The following is a 20194-nucleotide window of genomic DNA, read 5'->3' as shown; positions in this document are numbered from 1 at the left end:
TTGGCTTCCTCTCCTACAGATAGGGATAGGGCAGGGCAGCTCATGCTTCCTCTTTGGAGCCTGTTTCCACAATGCCATTAGGAAAAACATTAAAAGCATATTCATATACTTCAGTAAGAGTAGAAGGTGATGGGAGAGCAAAACTTTAAGTATCTCTTAATCTAATTTTGCTTTGTGTCCTTTTCCTCTATTACCCAATAGTCTTTCTTTATACTGAAGATATTTTAAGGGTATTATGCTAAAGCTATTAGTGTGAATAGTGAGTGGTATTGAGCAGTTTTCTTGTGAACTTCACTTAGTTTAAACTCATTAGCCAAGGGGAATAAGTATTACATTGCTGGGCTATAAATCTGTTAATCTGTCTGAAGTGTATTTGAAAAAAGATTAAACATGAACAAAGTTTGTACTAGGTCATTTCAAGAGCAGCATTCCACATGCACTATGCTGAATTCTAATTATGATTTTTTTCCACACTAGATAAAAGCCAGAACAAAAACTCAAATGTTCTGAGATTTGTAAGCGCAATTTGTCAAATGATCCATCTACGCTATAAAACTTACTGTCAATGTTCTGCGTTACCACATAGCCTGGTCTTTCTGTATAGAAAGAATCAAACTGTTATACCAATATTACAAAACCATATTACAGCCCTGCTAGAACGTGTGGTTTGGTCCCCACTATAAAGGCAAACCGAAGCGTAGAACGCAGAGCTCTATACAGCTTTTTTTAAAAAAGAGAGATGCCTTTAGAATAACATAAGAAAACTGAGCAGGCTAAGCACTAAATATGTTATGAAACATAATGGCATAAGGGTCACAGAAGTGAACAAAATAGTTTTTCAAACAAGATGTTTGTTCCAAGGAATAAATGCGAAATAAAAATAAAAGAGAATACCCAAGTTAGTTTTAGTGTAAATATAATGAGGAGTCCTTGTCGCACCTTAGAGACTAACAAATTTATTTGGGCATAAGCTTTAATGGGTTAGTATTCACTTCATCAGATGCATGGAGTGAAAATACAGGAGCAGGTATAAATACATGAAAGGATGGGGGTTGCTTTTAGTGCGTGTAGTGTAAATGGAGATCAGAACATGGCAGTCACAAAACCCCTGCCTCTCCCACAAAATAATCCTTTAATGGCAACTGGTGCTACAATTAAAATCCTTCAATCAGTGATTCAGAGTGGCTATTCCCAAGCAATGTGAATACATGATAAACTGGAATATTTTCAAAAAGGTACAAACTATTTTGTGGGGACAATACCACAAAGAGTTAAAACAGGCATATGCAGACTCTTGGTGATTAGCTGAACTTTGTGGTCATTAACAGGTGCTGCCTGGCAGTTAACCATTCCACAGTATCTAAATATGTTATCTCTAGGACTGTCTAGACTCCTTTTAATAACTGTCTGAGAAAAGTCATGTAGAAATATTGAAACCTTGCCTTGTTTTTCACAATCAGTGGTGCAAAATACAGTTTGCTGGCACATACTACACTGGGGTTGGAGAGTGCTGAGGACAATTTCAGGACCCACAACCTTACCGTTACAGGAAATGGTAAGTACATAGGGTCCTGATTTAAGGAAGTAAAAAAAATAAAATTAAAAAAAGCTAGTAAAATCATGTATCTCTGTTTTTAGTAAACTAAAAGGCTTATAAAACTTTATTTTTAAACAGTTGAAAACATTTTATTTAAACATCTATGTATAACTGATTAAATTGAAAAAAGACTTGTAAAACTTCTCTTTTAAAGTTCAGATCCAAATTTAATCACATGTACGGGTAATGTTTTTACCCACATTAATATCTTCTGATCACTTATAAGGGATACTTATAATACTTGTCGGGATTTTGTGGTCTGAATACTATACTCTTTATTCTGTAGCTGTGGAAATGCTTTTAGTGTCATAAATGGTAGGTAGGAACATGTATTGCTGTGAATAAAGCAGTTGTGGAAAGGTTGCAAGAGAGAAATGGTCTGTATATACAGGCAGACTGTTGCAAGAGTGTTTCCCCTAAATAGATATAAGTAATTCCCATGTTAGGGGTATGAGGAAGCCTGGGTATATGGGAAAATGTCTGGCTATTGGATAAAATGCTTATTGCAAAACCAGTGATGTGCTTCAGAACTATATTCAAACTCAAAAGAGAAGTAATTGGGGATGGTTAAACAGTATCCAGAGAAGGGAGATGAACTACGCTAGAGATGGGCATCCCCTACCTCTCCACCTTGGCCTTCAGTGTGTATACATACATGCTACTCATGTCTACTTCATTCCAATATTTTAACATTCAATTCTTTAAAAAATTAACTTGTTATAATTCTGGTTCCTATTTCCTATCCTTCATTTCACTTTTTATCTTGTTATATTTTCTTTTTGCCTATTTTCATGTGTTGTTTTGAGCTCTTCTAAACCTGATTATTCCTTTCTTTTTAAACCCACTCTATGCTTTGTTTTCTTCGTTCTTTTTCCCTTCAATCTCACTAGCTTTAGTTTGATTTCCCTTGTCGTCCCAGGTCTCCAGAGCCTTGTCAATATCTCTATATCTCTCCACCCCAAAATCCACTTAACTGACTGTCCAGTCACTCAGCCCCAAGTTCATTTGTTCCATCCACAATACTACCTCACTGCAATGACTCCTGCATCATCTCCCCCAGTATGCAGTCTTGCAGTGTCTGGGAATAGAGTGTCCAGGAGCTGTGAAGGTATTATATCTCCCTCTCTCCTCACAAAGGTCTCCCAGAGCCCCTGAGAGTTTTCGCTGCCATTCTCATTCCAGTCTTGAGGGGAATAGCTGTATAGAAATTCTTTCCTTTCCTCACAAGAAAGGAATGGTGTCATAGGAAAGAGAGCTGTTTGTTCCTCCTGTGTTGGCAGAAGGAGAGGAAGTAAACAGCAGAGGCTCAAACTCTATTAGGTCTTTTAGGCCCTAATTCAACACAGCATTTAAGCACATGCGTAAGTGCTTTATTGTATTGGTGGTCCTAACTAAAAGTTCTTTTCAGCAGGAGTTCTTGCCCCTAGGTAGATCCCAGCATTGAGACAGCACAAGTAACTACCAGCAGCCTCAGATCTAGAGTGCTAACCTGGGGCTGCTGAAAACATGGCAGCAGGTAATATAATAAGCAGAAAGAAAATAGTTCCATTCTATCATCTACTCAAAGTGCATCAAACCCTAGACATTATTTTGTTTTAGCTCATAGTATCTTTATCTGATACAAGTTTACAGTTTTCCCTCAAAGAAAACTTCATTCTTTTAGCGTTTTTTATTGAAAAGAGGTAAGATGATATCTTGTATTTCCAGGCTTATTATATTTAATAATTCATAATTTTCTCTAGATATATATCATATCCTCTGAGAGTCTTTCCACACTTGCATCCTACTGTTGCATCCCAGCAAAGGTCAATATTTTTGACTCTTTTTTCCTTAGATTCCATTTTATGTTGGCCATAACTTAGTATCACAACCTAGCTTGGTCCTAGCTTGACATAATAGGGATTTCTTTGATTTATAATAAGCATTTCTGAAATGTTGCTGAATGGTTAGTCAATGGAACACTAGAATACCTGGGTCTAAACTAAATCAGAAAGGACCGATTATGTTGCAGAGATGAGGGGAATACTACTATACCTGAAAAAATTCCTTAGAATATCAGATGAAATTTCTGATTATAGAAGACTATATACAGTGACATGGCTGGGGCAAGGAAAGCGGAGCAGGCTGGGGCCGCGTCGCTCCGCTTCCCGCCGCTGGTGAGTGTGGGGAGTGTCCTTTCCCCAACCTCCCTGCATTCACCGGCGGTGGGAAGCAGAGCAGCCCGGCCCCAGCCCGGTACACTCCGCCAGCTCCCAGCCACGGTGCTCCATTTCCTGCCACAGGTGAGTACGGGCGGCGTCCTTTCCCCAACCTCCCCGCACTCACCGGTGGCGGGAAGCGGAGCGCCGCTGCTGGGAGGTGGCGGAGTGGAGCGGGCTGGGGCCGCGTCGCTCCACTTCCCGCCGCTGCCGGTCAGTGCCTGTCAGGGGGTGGGGATAGGGGGCGGGGCAGTCAGGGGACAGGGAGCAGGGGGGTTGGGTAGGGGGTGGGGTCCTGGGGGTGATTAGGGACAGGGGGGTCTTTGGAGGGGGTGTTCAGGGAACAAGGAACTGGGGGGGGCCAAAGCAAGTTCGATATAACGCGGTCTCACGTATAACATGGTGAGATTTTTTGTCTCCCGAGGACCGCGTTATATCGGGGTAGATGTGTACTTACTAATTCTAATGGAGTTGGATTGCTTGCTTCCTTGATCTGTGTCCGGCAAGCACACAGAACAGACAGACCAAAACCTTCCCCCCACCCCGCCCGCCCGCCCAGATTTGAAAGTATCTTGTCCCCTTATTGGTCCTTTTGGTCAGGTGCCAGCCAGATTACCTGAGCTTCTTAACCCTTTAAAGGTAAAAGGATTTTGTGCCTCTGGCCAGGAGGGATTTTATAGTACTGTGTACGGGAAGGTTGTTACCCTTCCCTTTATATTTGACAGCCCCTAAAGAATAATGACCACAATTTAATGAAGCTCAACATTCTTCTAAGAGGGGCTGTACCAATAGCTAGCCCTATTATACTATATTTTAGGAATTTGCATTTTTAAAAAAGGTTAGTTAAATGTGAGGAAATGAAGTAGTCTACATGATGAATCTAAGAGTTTTAAACATACTGTAATAGTCATAGATGGCATGTGTATTACTTAAAAAATGAATCAGAAAGGTAAGAAAAACTATTATAATTAAATTGTAATGTTCAAAAGATTAATCAAGTCATATGCATCTTCTTCAAAAAATGGAAATCCAACCCAAGTGAAGCCTATAGAAAGGAGCTTGCACATGTCAGATAAAAGGTGAGGTGAATATTAAAAAGATTAAGAGAATTTAAAGATGAAATAGCCAAAAGATACACCCTGAAGAAATTTTCAGTATATCAGAAGGAGGGAGTCTGTGTCTGGCTGCATGTGGCTACCAAGGAGTGAGAACAGGGAGATGATTTTTATATCACACTTCATCCCAGAGGCTATTGGGGAGATAGTTCTCCTGAATAGTACAGGTCAGCCATTAAGGTGTTAGGAAGAGGTGCTGGAACAAATCATTAAACAGCAACAAGTCACCAGGACCAGACAGCATTCATCCAAGAGTTCTGATAGTAATTAAGGACAAAGTGGCTAAATTGCTAGAAAAAATATGCAATCTCTTGTTAAAATCAGCTGCTATATTGAATGAGTGGAGGCTAGCAAACGTATTTATCTTCAAAGAAGGTGCTAGTGGTGATTCTGAAAATTAGAGCAGTGAGCCTAACTTAAATATTGGCTAAATTGTTTGAAAGGATAATTAAAGATACCTATAAAGTACTTACGAACATAAGAACAAACCAGCATGACTACTGTCAAGAATGGTGCCTCTCCAATCTACTGCTGTTTGTAGAACTGTCAGTCATAGCAAAGAGAGATGAAAAGTTAAGAAATAGGACAAACTCCTATTTTCAATCTTTGCTTATATGAAAAGATTTACTTCTTTAATATATTCTTAAGTTAAAATGTATGCAGATCCCTAATCTGTGAGTTTATGGGCAATAGTCATAACTTTATAACTTTTCTTTTAGAGGAATCATTCTGGCTTCCCTTATATGGAAACATGTGTTGTCGTTTAGTTGCTCAGCCATTCTGCATGGCCAAGGATGTGATGTCAGGATTTCTTAATCAGCAGGTAAAAAGAGCTTACTTGATTTATATCCTCTAATATCCAAAGTTCCCTCTAAATTTTCTGCAAACTCCACTGAGCAGTACATATTTGTCGTTGGACAAGTTTACACTTTTGCTTACAGTGAACTAATGAATCACTGTGTTGCTACAGCTATATATGTGCCATGTTTTCAGTTGCCCTTTCTTTTGGCTGATTCCAAATGCAGCTACCTCCCTCCACCCCCTGGGTCCTGCTCCCCTGACTGACAGCATACCCAGCCTGTTTATTTGGCTGACACTGGCCCAAACTCACTGGTGCTATTAATAGCTCCAACAGGATCAGGATCACCCCTCTTGGAAATCAGGAATTTTTGGCATCTCATGAGGCTGACTACAGGGAGAGGCCTAAGTGCCTGTGGGGGACACCGGGGGATGCAAAACCCGCTGGGGCAGGGGTAGGACGGGTGAGCTCACAGGTGGAAATGGCGAGTCCTTCCTGTTCAGCCCCATGGAGTGAGAGGGCTCCTGGAGGCAGCATCAATTCCACCACCAGGGCTGTAATAACTCCCTTATTTCCAGGAGTTTCTTGGTGGGGGAAGGAGGGAGTGGAACGCCTTGGGATATTTGTGAGGGGAGATCAGGGGAGAGTCAATTTGGTAAGTCGGCGGGGAGGGTGTTCCTTGGGGTTGGGGAAGGTGAGGGGATACCCAGAGGAGATGTGACCGGAGGGGTCAGAGGTAAAATTCCTGGGGCCCTCGTCCTTCTTGGAGTAGTATGATGGGAGTAGGTTACAGGAGGCAGGGTTCCCAGGGAGAATAACAGGGGATACACCCTCCCATGCTCCCAGAGGAGTGGGGGGCTCTGGGGCCTGGAGGGAGGTGACCAATTCTAGGGGTTTGTGGGGAGGGGAGGTAGGAGGAACTCATCACCTACCTGCAGGGAGGAGGAAGGAGCTAGTGACATGCTGCCTTTCACGGGTGCATCCTCCAAAACTGCAGCCACTGCAAGTGTGAGCAAAATCTTACATGAGCCTCTTACCTTGCCACAGCCCAGCAGTCACCTGGTCTGTAGCTGGTTCATCTGCCATCACATTTGCAGTGGGCAGCGTAGCCAGGTGCCTATCACCTGACCTGAAGCTGAGTGGCTCAGTTTGTATACATGTATTGCATATTCAAGATAGTTGTGCTGCCATTCCTGCGTGCAATTTACAGGGAATGCTGCTCATATTAACAATTGACTTTCAGTGGTATTAAAAAGTGAGCAGTTTCGTCTGGTAGTATCTTGAGGACTAGTATCTTTTACTCTAAATATGTGGGAAGCTGTTATCTTGTGGTGGCTGCTGATAAACACTGACCTTTTAATGGCAACCACTGTGTGGCTAAGAGTAAGATAATCAAATGTTTCCTCAGTGGGATTATCAGTAAAACAGCCTAGATTGCTGCATAAAGACCAATTAATTGTAAGTGTCTAGCTGGTATGAAAATTGGAATGTATAGCCGCATGTCTAATTTTTAAAGTCAGAATTTTTTAAATGAGAGAACGTTACTTTGCTCTCTTCCTGTAACCAGCTAAGTTAGTGTAGCCATTAAAGTAGATTCCATTAGAAATAAAATTACTCTTTTTTCCTTATCAGCCAGCCAACACATTCCATGTTCCAAGAGCACCATGAGACACTATTGGTGGCAAAAACTGTAAAACACTGAAGGATGTTCAGCTAAACAAACTTCTGGCTTGGCTGAATGTTACTAATAATTAAGTCCTTGAGTCAAATAGTAAAATATTCTGCAGGAACCATTCCTTTATGACAATGTGTTGTGCACAGCTCTGATCTTACAGTCTGATGTCTGAATAGTTCACAAGATGGACTCAATTAGATGTAACACATGGAAATTCAATAGAACGTTGAGTAATCCATAAATTAGGTGGTTAAGGTAATGTATGACTAGTAACTTATTGAATATTTCTCCCTTTTAGCAAATGGTAAGAAGCCTGACTAACTGGAGGAGGCTGTACTGTGTACTGAGAGGTGGTAAACTCTTTTGTTATTATACATCTGAAGAAATTGAAGCTAAAGTGGAGCCAGCTTTGACAGTTACCATCAACAAGGTAAATTTAACAGTTTTTCACATAGTCTAATTTGGGTCCCAAGCTCCAAACTGACAAGCTGTAAAGTACTCTGCAAGAACTATGTGTGAGGGATATGCCTTGTTTCACTATTAAGGGCACTACAAAATTAAGTCAACCTAAGTTATGTCAATGTACAGCATTGCAGTAATTAAATCATTTTTGCATGTCCACACTACGCTCCTTGTGTTGGCAGTGTGCATCCTCACTAACAGTGTTTGCATCGATGCAGAGAACAGTGCACTGTGGGTAGCTATCCCACCGTGCAACTTGCCACCATATAGCGCAGGGTGTTTTGGGCAGAGTTTCAATGCCTTATGGGGCCAAATGCGTTGTGCAGGGGTGACTGGGAACATGGTTTCAATGTCCTGTGATGGAGTTTTCTCCATTCCATAATTCTATCTGCATCCCATAATGTTTCACACCTCTTTTCAAAAGCCCCCCAAACCTGTGTGTCCGACATCTATGTGAGAAGCATGGATCCTGCACAGCTCTGCACTGTTGTGACGAATGTTAACGAGCACAACTCGCCTGATCCTGCAGTATTTGCAGAGCCTCCAGAGGGGCCGCAGGGAACATGAGAATTCCTTAGAGGTTAGCTTGCTGTGGGACATAGAAACAATTCAAAGTTATTGTTGGCATTCACAGAGTAGCTGCAGACCATGGAGAACTGGTTCTGGGCCCGAGAACCAAGCACTGACGGTGGGATCGCATCGTTATGCAGGTATGGGATGATGAGCAGTGGCTGCAGAACTTTCAGATACACAAGGCAACATTCTTGGAATTGTGTGCAGAGCTCATCCTGGCTCTCCGGCCCAGCAACACCAAAATGAGAGCTGCACTGATAGTGGAGAAGTGAATGGCAATTGCTGTGTGGAAGTTTGCAATGCCAGATTGCTACTGATCAGCTGGGAATCAGTTTGGAGTTGGGAAATCCACTGTAGGGGTTGCTGTGATGCAAGTGTGCGGGGCTGTTAATCACATCTTGTTACAAAGTACTGTGACTCTGGGCAATGTGCAGGACACAGTGGATGGTTTTGCAGCAATGGGGTGTCCTTACTGCGGTGGGGTAGGATAGATGGCATGCATATCCCTATTTTGCCACAGAGTACATCAACAAAAAGGGCTACTTTTCTATAGTATTGCAATCACTGGTGGATGACCAGGGACTTTTTACCAACATCAACACCGGATGGTCGGGAAGGTGCATGACGTGCACGTCTTTAAGAACACAAGCCTGTTCAGAATGCTGCAAGCAGGGATTTTCTTTCCAGACCAGAGGTTTACCCCTGGGGATGTTGAAATGCCAATAGTGATGTTGGGAGACCCAACCTACCCCTTACTCCTGTGGCTTATGAAGCTGTACACCGGTCACCTCGACAGCAGCAAGCAGCACTTCAACTACAGGTTCAGCAGGTGCAGAATGACAGTTGAATATGTCTTTGGCAATTTGAAAGGCCACTGGCGCTGTCTACTCACCAGATTAGACCTCAGTGGAACAAGACGTCCTAATGGTTATAGCTGCCTGCTGTGTGCTTCACAATATCTGTGAAGCAAAGGGGGAAAAGTTTCTGCTGGGATGGAGGTGAAATGGCTGTCTGTTGATTTTGAGCAGCCAGATCCCAGGGCTATAAGAAGAGCTCAACGGGGAGCCATACGACTTAGGGAGGCTTTGAAAGACATTTTTAATAGTGAGCCACAGTAATGTGTCTTGCTGTAGTGTGCTCTGCCTGGCATTGGGTTTTTGCACCCTAATATGAACCTTGTGATGAGTGCTGTGTGTGTAGTATTAGAACATTGCAAATGCACCTATTGCTATTATCTGAATGATGTCAGCCCCACCCAGCATATGTTGTGAACTAATAAAGAGGAAGTCAGTTTCTATAAATACTTTTTTTTATTCTAAACTCGTGGACATATTTATAACTGAATGAAATTTTATAAATACAGGGAAGAGAACTTTTGAAGGGGGGAAAACAGTCATTTTCATTTCACAAACAAATACACCAACCGTGTCTCTCACAGGTCAGTGCATGTGCAGCTGTTATTGTCTGTACTCTCCCCCAGGGTGGAGTGGGAGGGGTAGTGCAACAGCCCCGGATGCCATGTGAAATGTGGGGGCAGAGGGTGTAGGTAGGTCCCAGAATGCAGTTCTCTATAGGCTGCAAAGGGAGGCGAGCTTGGTTCTGTTGAACCTGAAGGTTAACAAGAGTCTCCAGCATATCTGTCTGCCACTTAAGAAGCGCTAGCATCATCTGCTGCACTTCTCTCCCTTTTTCTGTGCGTTTTCTCCTCTCTGCACTATCCCTGTCCGTTCTGTCCACGAGCACTGGGTTTGGAGGATCTCTTGGAACATGTCATCATGCATGTTCTTCCTTAGCCTTATCTGGCTGAGCTGCTCCACTAGTGTGAATGGAGAGACCCTCAAGGCCACATTTCTAGCTGCAAAAGACACTGCACAGAAGTGCTATTGTGAGTGTATTCACAAGATAAATGGAAACTTGGTATACTGAACTCACTCCCCTTGATCCATGCAAGTTACAAGCACTACATTCTCATTTTTCCTTGGGATTCATAGAGCACAGCAGTAGTCTCAGCCATGGTGAGTATGGCCTGTGAGGAAGGGGGTGAGTTGGGACAATAAGGTGGGGGGCGGGTGGCTCACGGGCATGAATATACGCAGATAGGGCAATTGAACTGAATATTGGCACAGTTTTCCACAGGTGGAAGTGATTTTAGCTAATATCTCACTCCTGAAAGTAACAGAAACTGAAAGAGAATAGCTCCTGCAGACCAGGTTTGTATGCTGCTAGTCTGTGTGCTGCAATGGTACCTGCTGAAGTAATTACTGAGTGGTGTGGGAAAGTGTCTTACTGTGGCAGAAGAAATAAGGCAGCCCTCCCCAGAAACCTTCAGAAGAGGATTGCAAACCATCCCCAGGAAAGTTTCCTCGAGATCTCTATGAAGGATTCATGGAACATCCCAGTGCACATAAACTATTCTTCAGGGCCCCTTCTGCCTAACTTCACAGGGGAATGAGAAGCAGATAGTGACTCTACGTCTATTGGTTATTTCTTCTAGCTTGATTAAAAAAGAGTAAATGAACAGATGTGTCCCTGAAATATCAAAGCAAACTGCATACTTCCCCTCCATCAGGCTCACCCATGCTGGACTGTAGGGACTGGCTGGACTGCTCTGGAGTCGAAAACACATCCTGCCTTGCACCACTAGATCCCCCGATTGCCTGTCCCCCATACTCTGCCTCCCATCCTTCTTCCTCATGCAACACCACCTCCCCACTGTTCAGGCTGGGGCCTGTGACTCCAGCTCCCTGAAGTATCGCGGTGGTAGGGTTTCCACCGAGGTTGGCATTCAGCTCTTTGTAAAAGTAGCATGTGTTCAACTGTACACCAGAGCAACTGTTAGCTTCCCTTGCCTTCTGGTACATCTGCTGCAGCTCCTTGGCTTTCATGTGGCAGAGTTGTGGGTCCCTCTTATAGCCCTTCTCCCTCACGCCTCGAGCGATCTGCTCGTACATATTGACGTTTCTCCTGCTGGATCAGAGCTGTGCCTGCGCAGCCTCTTCTCCACACAGACCCAGGAGATCCAACATCTCCTGTGTACTCCATGCAGAAGCGCCTCTAGCGTGGAGCTGGCATGATCAGCTGGGCAGTTGCTAGGTGAGCTTTCCATCCCGAGCAAACAGAAAACGGAATTTCAAAAATTTGTGGGGCTTTAAAAGGAGAAGGGCATGTATCTGGCCACTGGGCAGTGGAATTCAACATCGTGACCAGAGTGATCACGGTGGGGCATTGTGGGATAGCTCCTGGATGCCACTAAAGATGTTAATAACTCAATGTCTACACTGACACTCCATTGACCTAAGTGCTATGCTTCTTGCGGAGGTGGACATAAGTCAGCGTAGTGGTCGAGTTACATTGATGGGAGCAAAATTTTAGTGTAGACACTTAAGAGTTAAGTTGATGTACGCTGCCTTGCATCAACCTAGCTTAGTAGTGTAGTCCAGGTCTAAACAACCCCTTGTATCTGATCCAGGAGTGGCATGTAAGTTCTTAGCAATGGACATAGGCTCCTTCTGCTGGTTTGAGACGGGTCAAACCATCGCAAATCCTCAAGGAGAAAAAAAAAAAGCAAGTTATGGAAACTGTTTTCCTTTAGAAAAACTGATACTTTATGACACAGTTTTTAAGTTACACATGAGGTGCCATGCAAATCTGCAGGGTATGTAGGCAATGTTCTCTTAGACTTTGTCCCCAAATCTGTGGAATTTCTGCAATTTTATTTTAATTGTTCATTATGTTATTTGGCCTTACTCTTAATCATAATGAGGGTTATTTCAGAAATATTTTAGCTTTTTAAAATAAACTCCTGTTGCTAATAATCCAAAATTTTATATAAAACCTATCTTAACTTACAAACTATACAAAAGGACTTCAGTACTTTAAAGATGGCACTACCATTTCTACCACTAAATACCATTTCTACCATCATTTAAAGATATCATATTTAAAATTAACAAGTATCTCTATCCGAATAATCAAAGACATAGTATGTTTGTAGTGTTATTTCCACAGAAGGCCTTTCCAATGAATACTAAGTGTTGAAAGACTGTAGTTAACACCTCATGGAGATGGATAGAGCGAGTTAACATTTTTTGCTGTTGCAGATTCTGAGCATGTCTAAAATAAGCAAATTGAATGTGTTGGGAGATAGTTAGTGTTACAACGCAATTTGGTCTTGACTCTGAAGCCTTGTGCAGTCTAGCTTAAAACATGTTTTAAAAATGTTAACTTTAACCAGCAGCAACACATTACAACTTGTCCTGGCTACAGTAAGGTTTTATTTTAACTTGTTGAGGTGAAGCCTTAACAGAAAGGGCACCCTTTCTAATAGTGTTGAATCTTTAACAAAGCTGTTCCAAGCATTTGAGTTAAATAGGTGTTTTAAAAAAAACAAATATCGTACAGATTTAAACAATCTGACTAAAAGTCACTTATTCTTTCAATCAGGTATAATTGCATGGCTTCTCTAATGTCATAGTTCTACCATCCTCTAGTTGTTCATAGTGCCATTCAGGGGAAAATTATACTAATAGAATTTCTAACATTAAAAAAGCAGCAAAAAATTTTAGAATCTTTCAGGCCACCCTTATTGCTTTTCTTTATAGATCACCATTTTAGTCTATAGCCTAGTTTTGTATTTCTTGGAAGTCAGAGATTTTTTTGTCTTCTAAAACTACAGCATTCTAATAAAGTGATTGTTCTTCATGAAGTTATAAATGCATTTTACAACCTAAAATCCATTTTCATGAAGTTTTGCCAGGAATTGGTCCACATGTTTGATCCAGATTCTCTTCAAAGATAATATGTATGCGATACATAAATCCATGGCCTTTTTTATGAAAATGTCAGACACTTATGGTTGCTGTATATAAGCTGCTAGAGAGATTCCTTTTCTTCATTCTATCTTCAGTTAAATTAAAACCAAATAAATTCACAGTTCAAAACACATATGAGTGTCTTTCTACTTAAACTGTCTACTGAAAATATTCTTTTAATGCCGATAGATGTTTCCTGAGTTTTGTCTAGAAATGTCTTGGATATCAGATTCTTAAACGCGCAAAAATCAAGCTAACAATACTCATTTTTACCTCCCCTCCCTGTTGTATGGAAATAGCAATTTAAAAAATAAGATTTAGAGAAAACTTCTGAAGTTGACATTCAAGCTAAAATCTCCTCTAGTTGCTAAGATACATAGCATTTTTTATTCTTAGTGCTGGATGTGATCTCTTAAACCATCTTTGAAAGGATAAGGGTATCTTTAAAATGAATGAACTTGACATAGCCTTGCAAGAAACTAGCCATAGAAATATTCACATCAACAGAACTATTCCCTTCCCCCTCTGAATCCAAACTTGAAGTAGCCCTTAACTTGAAAGTCATCACATCAACTTCAAATGACTTCAGTGCAAACATTGTTGAGCAGGAATGTCTCAACACTTTCAAAACAGGCGTCATAGAACCTATTATGTTGCCAAATAAATGCCACTGAAGCACTTTATGTTGCATAAGCAACTAGAGTGAGAAGCAATCTTTCCTTGTAACCAAGGAAGTTTGCCTTAGTCAAATCTGAGCAAGGACTTTTGCATTTACCCTTTAAAAATATTACTTGAAAATATGATAGTGTCCCCTTTTGACTTGACATGATAATTAACATATATCCTTGGGGCCTGGCTTTTCAATTGTGCTAATTTGAAAAACTCGTCATGAGTTGCTCATGCTCAGAGGTGCCCACATTTTCATACTGTGTCCGGTACCAGGTCTGCTGGGGAGTTCTACCCAGGACTGTAGTCACAAAGGAAAATCTCTGGAAAATTAATTTTGTTGGAGCCTAATTCCCAGGAACTATAGGCATAGGAGCACCTTCCAGTAAAATAGCTCTGCAGCTTCACAGGAGCATCTCTGTCCCTCCAGCCAGTTGGCAGGCCTTTTCTCGATTAGGTCTTACTAGTAATCTGATCCATTCTCTTCTCTGTGGCTTTCCCCCCACTTTCAATTCAACATGCACATGAGGGGACCCTACCACTGGCCTGGTGAAAGCAGATTTGCCCAGTTCACTCCCTCACCAGCTCTGCTCCTTCCTTTCGCACTAATGATGGTTCAGGCTCTGCCTGCTGGATGGCCAGGCAGGCCCAGCTCAACCAAGACTTCTAAAATGTAAAAGCTGGACCGATGGCATCAACTAACCCTGTTCTTCCTGCTGGACCCTGTTCCGCAGTGCATCCTATGACTGCTCTCCTGCTGGTTCCCCCTACCTGTCTTCACATTTTTAGTGACATGCCTCCAGCCTATCGGCACAGCCTTGAACACATTCCTATTCTTCTCTTATCTAAGGGTATTTCCTATGACCTGGGGTTGTCACGTATCTCAGTGATGCTTTTAGGCCAAGGCCATCGCTTTGTACCACCTAAGTCTGTCTCCTGCATCATGGCTAGTCCTGGTGGGGACCCTTCTTTTTTGTCTACCTGTTATTCCTCCTGTCTGTTTCCCCTTCATTTACTCTGAACTAGTCCTCACAGAGAAAGCAAGAGGGGGAAATACATCGTGTGCTTCCTAAAGTTCCTATTCTGCATAGGCATTTACTGTAGTTGTCACATGGATATTATGTAATTACAAATGGGAGGGAGGTGGTTCAGGATGATGAAAGGGAGGGGAGATATCCATGAGCTAGTCTGTAAAATGTGATCTTCACTACTAACAAGTTTGAGAGCATTGTTCTAAGTCTAATCATAATTATCTGCCAACCTGAAACAAAACTAGGGGAAATTGTAGATTATTTTTGACATGACAGACAAAAACAGCGCACAAATACTCTTTTGATTTTAAAGCTATCTTTATCTGTTTCTGGATTAAAACTTGAATAAAAATGAACTGTGTGTCAGAAATGATAAATTGTGTTTAATCTTAGAGTATACAAAGTTTCTAGACTATTTAACATTTGTCTTGACTTCAGAAAGTTAATTAGTTTCTGGGTTTTGAAATGAACCTTTTTAGCTAACCTTTATTGTCCTTCAGTTTTTTCATGATTGACTTTGGAGAGGAGTGGCACTGCTCCTTTAATGGAAGGTCCTCCCTTGTATAACAACCCTTCACATATAGAAGTTTCCTGGGAGAGGGGTGCTGCTGGGCGAAGGAACGTTGGTTTTGAGGAAGTGAGAAAGGGAAGTTCTAAGCTTTATCATACAATGCCATGGAATTTCAATTTCTCTTCCTTACATTCTTGAAGGGGTGGAGAAATGTATCCTGTATACTTAGAGCACAACACTGTCCCCAACAGGAGCAATACCAGCTCCTCAGGATTGCCTACACTAGAAACACTGAACTCAACCAGTATGATGGTCCTGGCCTTTACAAGGGTGTAGCATAATTTGTTCAATAATTTTAACACTATGAAAGGTAGGAACACTATTGTATTATAACATGGTGCCTTATGGTACATTTTTGTATTTGTTTTTGGTGACGATGTGCATGTAGTGTAATGCATCACTGGTAGGTAAACTGATCAGCTCATTACTCTAATGGCATCTTGTATCACTACTTAAATGCTCAAGTGGGAGGTACAGATTGTTGCCTGAGAATTTATCTCCTTAAAATAACAACATATTTGTGGAATAAACCTTGCAGCAAACATCATTAAATAAACTTGTATATGGTATGCTTGAAGTTCTTACCTGTCAAATGTTAATTTGTTTTGTTTAATTTTTTGCCAGTATCTATGGTTACCTGAGTTAATGGGATGTTCAGCACTTATGGATGAATTACTTCACCTCCTATTTTTAGACAGAAGAATTTAAATGAGCAAATCCATCAGATATGCTACAAACAGCTGTGTTAGTATTTCAAATGGTTACCTCAGTAATGCATTTAAAAATCTGGGGAATGTTCTACAGAACAATCTTTGTTTTTCAGACTATCAGTACTGGGATTATTCCCATAGGACAAAATATATAACTTAATTTCTATAGTTCTACATTTGAAATCTGTAACGGGTGTTTAACATTCATTTGAAATGGGTTGCAGGGAGGGGAGTTCAATCAGTTTGAAGTGAAAGAAGTTTAAAGGATAAAGCAATGTCTCATTTTAGTGTAATCTAGATTTTTGCTTGTAAATGAAGTATGGTTAATGGCTATATTTTGTTTCATGGAAAGCAGCATTATTGTCAAAGTGTGTGTTAGAATATTTTACTCTGCACCTTACAAGATTTTTAGTCTCTTAAAATACTTTGGTATCTTACATTAGAAAAAATACTTATGATGACCAACCTCTATTTTTAATCGGATTGCAACAAGTGCTATTTTGCACTGTAGTAACATTATATCAGGGAACCCACATATGTTTAAAATACCATTAGGTCCAGTCTAGATTTTGAAACTGTTTTAACCATGTCCTTGAACAGTGCAAAACCTTGGGCTGAGTAGTGCTGCAGCATAGTTCAAGAACACTATTAAAACAGCAAAGTCCTTTCCATGCTGTTGGTTAGAACTTTGTTTTAGTTGATGCTATGGGACAATAGTATTTTAATTGGACCTAGCCAGAACTAACCAAATAAAGCTGTTACATACCCAAATATTTCTTTTGAAGGAACAAATGGATTTTTGGCATGAGGGCAAAGTGTAAGACTTATAATACTCTGAAGTTTGAATTTTGGAATATTGGAAATTTGTTCCATTAGATCTGTGTGGGTAGCTTTCTATGAATATCCCTTTCAGCTTGGACTGGATCATTTCCTTTTCCAAATTCCTGTTACTATAGTATTTGACAATGCCTTGATTTGCTGAAACTAAACTAAAGTAGTTCCAGTTGAGAATGCACAACTGCAGCCAAAAGAAACATCTTCCATTGTTATCCTACGAAAACTAAATACCATCTATAGAAATATGGTTGACCAGAATAAGAATTGAGAAACAGAATAACTTACTGTCTCTAATAACTTACTGTCTCTGAACTGTACTGAGGAAAGGTGAACCGCAGCAGGATGAACTGTTTAAGGAAAAAATAACTTATAATATGTATCCTTGGTGTATCTCTTAACATACACTGCATCAACTCAGCTTTATTGTCTTATCTTTTATATCTGTTACCTTTTCTTTTAATAATTATGTAATAAATTAATTTGTATTGTCAGTTATTCTGTTTACCTTTTCATAAGTCCTGTCCCTCCCCTCTCCTCCGCCCCCCCTCCCCCCAAAAAAACCCCTAAACCTACACGGGATAAATACCCTAATTTGTATCTGCCTGTGATATTAATGTTGAAATGAAGATTTATGATTGGGTGGAGCAATAACTGATTACCAGAGTCTCAATCTATTTTATTGTCATTCGTAGGAAACCAGAATCCGTGCTGTGGATAAGGGCACCAAGAAAAGAATTAATAATTTTTCTGTTATCAACCCTGTGGATGGAGAGGCTGTCACCCAACTTTTTGCAGCTGACAGCAGGGAAGAACTTCATAGGTGGATGGAAGCTTTCTGGCAGCATTTCTACGATCTTAGTAAGTATGCAGTTTTGGCAGCATGTCCTTTTAGAGGCGTAACTATGTAACATCAAAAGAAATGTTGAACAATCTGAACTGAAATTATATAATAATCTGTCACCTGTAATGAAGAGAACAAAAATGTTCTCCATGTACACAGTAGGTAGTGTGTTCTCTGCCACTGAAAAATAGAGGTATTTTACTGAACCATAGTCACCTCCTCAGGGCTCTGATTTTTAACGCATCCTATAAATTCCAATAAGTCCAGAAACATCCAGTCTGAATTTTCTCAGGAAATCAAAATAGACATAGACTTCTTGTGTTTTCTTTGTGTATGGTTTCAGAAGAGATTGGTCTGTTAAGCAGTTTAATGAGGTTATCTTTCAAAGGCCTGCTGGAGTCTCACCATTCTTCCCTCATCTGTAGTAGTAAAATATAGTTACTTATTTTGTAGAATCCTGATATCATTTGAGAAAAATGGAAACCTTTTGGGTATGCAGCATTAGAAGGAACCTGAGGATGCTGAGCTGATGGTTGGCCTTTGAAGTTTATTGAAAATTTGGTTTGGATCAAAATTGGATTAACTATTGCAGATAGAAAAGGTCACAATGACTGAGGCCCGACTATGTAGGATTATGGCACCCATGATTCAGTTTTTGCTTAGATAGCACTCTGGGTGAATGAGTTGTCAGTTTTATAGAACTAAGCAGTCAGGGATGATTTGACTCCAGTGGTACCTCCTCTATTTTGGTATCCCTTCTGACCATAAGGTTTTATACCTGGCATTTCCCGCCCCCCATCTCACACATGACTGTTGGTTAGGGCTAATAAAAATAGTAGGTGGGGCTTTACTGCTCAAGAGATACATGAGATAATTGGTGCCTTGTTCCCTAGTCTTGTTTTCCCAGTGGTGAAATGTTTCAGTGTGTTCACTTTTAGATTTCTAGAGGAAGCTCACTTACTGACATTGGCTAAACTGTGTGACTTCACTGCTCTTACTCTAGATAAAAGATATGCTCTCTAGGTGTAGGACAGTTAAATCTCACTTGCCTTTTTAGTCTCTTTAAGTAGTATATTGCGTTGCTTGTTTAAACTTAACTCCAAATATTACAGGATGAAGTGTGCAGAGGGATTGGTTAGTCTTAGGGCAGGTCTACGCTTAACTTGCTCCTCCCCGAGTGATGCAAGTTACAGCAACCTAAGCGCTTCACACAGGTGCTATGTCGGTGGGAGACAATCTCCTGCCGACATAGCTTCCACCTCTCGTGGAGGTGGAATACTTATGCTGATGGGAGAGCATTCGCCCATCAGCACTGAGCATCTTCACCAGATGTGCTACAGTGGCGCAGCTGCACCAGTGCCGTAGTGCTTCTAGTGTAGAACTGCCCATAGTCGTCCCACTACTGCACCTTTAAATGTAGTATATTAAATGCATAAGTAGATAAAGAATAGAGATACCATTTGATGGACTAAGTTTAAAAAAAAAATTAGCTGGAGTCTGAAAAATCATATTCTTCATCAGATCATGGGGAAACAGAGCCAGGTAGATAGAGAGTATCAGTATTGAATTGGGAACCACACCAATAAAATCGAAAAACTGGGGTTTTGGAAATTGGGTATTCTGTAGTTTTGTTTTTCTTCTTTTATAACTCTGTCTTTATTACAATTAATTAGAAAAACCACAATGTAAAAACTAGTATATCCTCCTTCTATTAGATGGGGAAGGGTGAACAGACTACTTTTTCCGCCCCCATTATAGATAACATTAGAATACCAGTGGATTTTGTGAGACTGTTTCTTGTGGTACGGGAAAAACTAGGTCACTTGGCATTCAAATGCCTGTTGTTCCTTGGTGGTTCTAAAATTCTCTTAAAACTAATGTGGTCAGAAAAGAAATGGGAGTGAGAGATTAGTTTGTAAAAAGCAATTTTACTGGCAGGGCCTATTTTCCTTAAAGTCAAAATCTATTAATAGAAACAGGTTTCCTTGGCTTTGGTTAACTGCTAAGAGGCTTTTCGTGCTCTGATAGCCAAGAAAATTATTAAAGTCAAAACTTCCAAGTATAACTATGGTATAATATTAGGTTTGCTGTATACTGGATTCTTATACTTCCAGATGAATAACTTGCATGAAGCTTCCTTGCTTTAAACTGTTATGTTTTATCTGATATTTGAAGACGTAAACACTTACAGGCTAGTATTTGAGGATTTTTGTGTGAATTATGGGGTTTTAGCCTTGCTGTCTGATAGTACTGCTGGGTTGATTAAATTGGAGCTCTTAGTTTAATATCTGCTTATAATCTTTGTGTT

At 40.7% G+C, this 20194-nt stretch overlaps 1 protein-coding gene across 5 annotated transcripts in view; it reads left to right on the top strand.

Annotated features, from left to right (window-relative positions):
• RTKN2 (rhotekin 2) overlaps window positions 1-20194 on the top strand; it is a 67140-nt gene that overhangs the window by 34366 nt on the left and 12580 nt on the right. For all 5 annotated transcript variants that reach the window (XM_043551811.1, XM_037905406.2, XM_037905405.2 and 2 more), the window contains 4 exons: window positions 1461-1555; window positions 5630-5733; window positions 7683-7814; window positions 17738-17903. In XM_043551811.1, the coding sequence (XP_043407746.1) occupies window positions 1461-1555; window positions 5630-5733; window positions 7683-7814; window positions 17738-17903 (497 nt within the window). The remainder of the gene's footprint in view (window positions 1-1460; window positions 1556-5629; window positions 5734-7682; window positions 7815-17737; window positions 17904-20194) is intronic.

Source organism: Chelonia mydas, chromosome 7, assembly GCF_015237465.2.
Source record: "Chelonia mydas isolate rCheMyd1 chromosome 7, rCheMyd1.pri.v2, whole genome shotgun sequence".
NCBI classification, from domain to species: domain Eukaryota; kingdom Metazoa; phylum Chordata; order Testudines; family Cheloniidae; genus Chelonia; species Chelonia mydas.
This window is presented reverse-complemented; position numbering and strand designations above follow the sequence as displayed.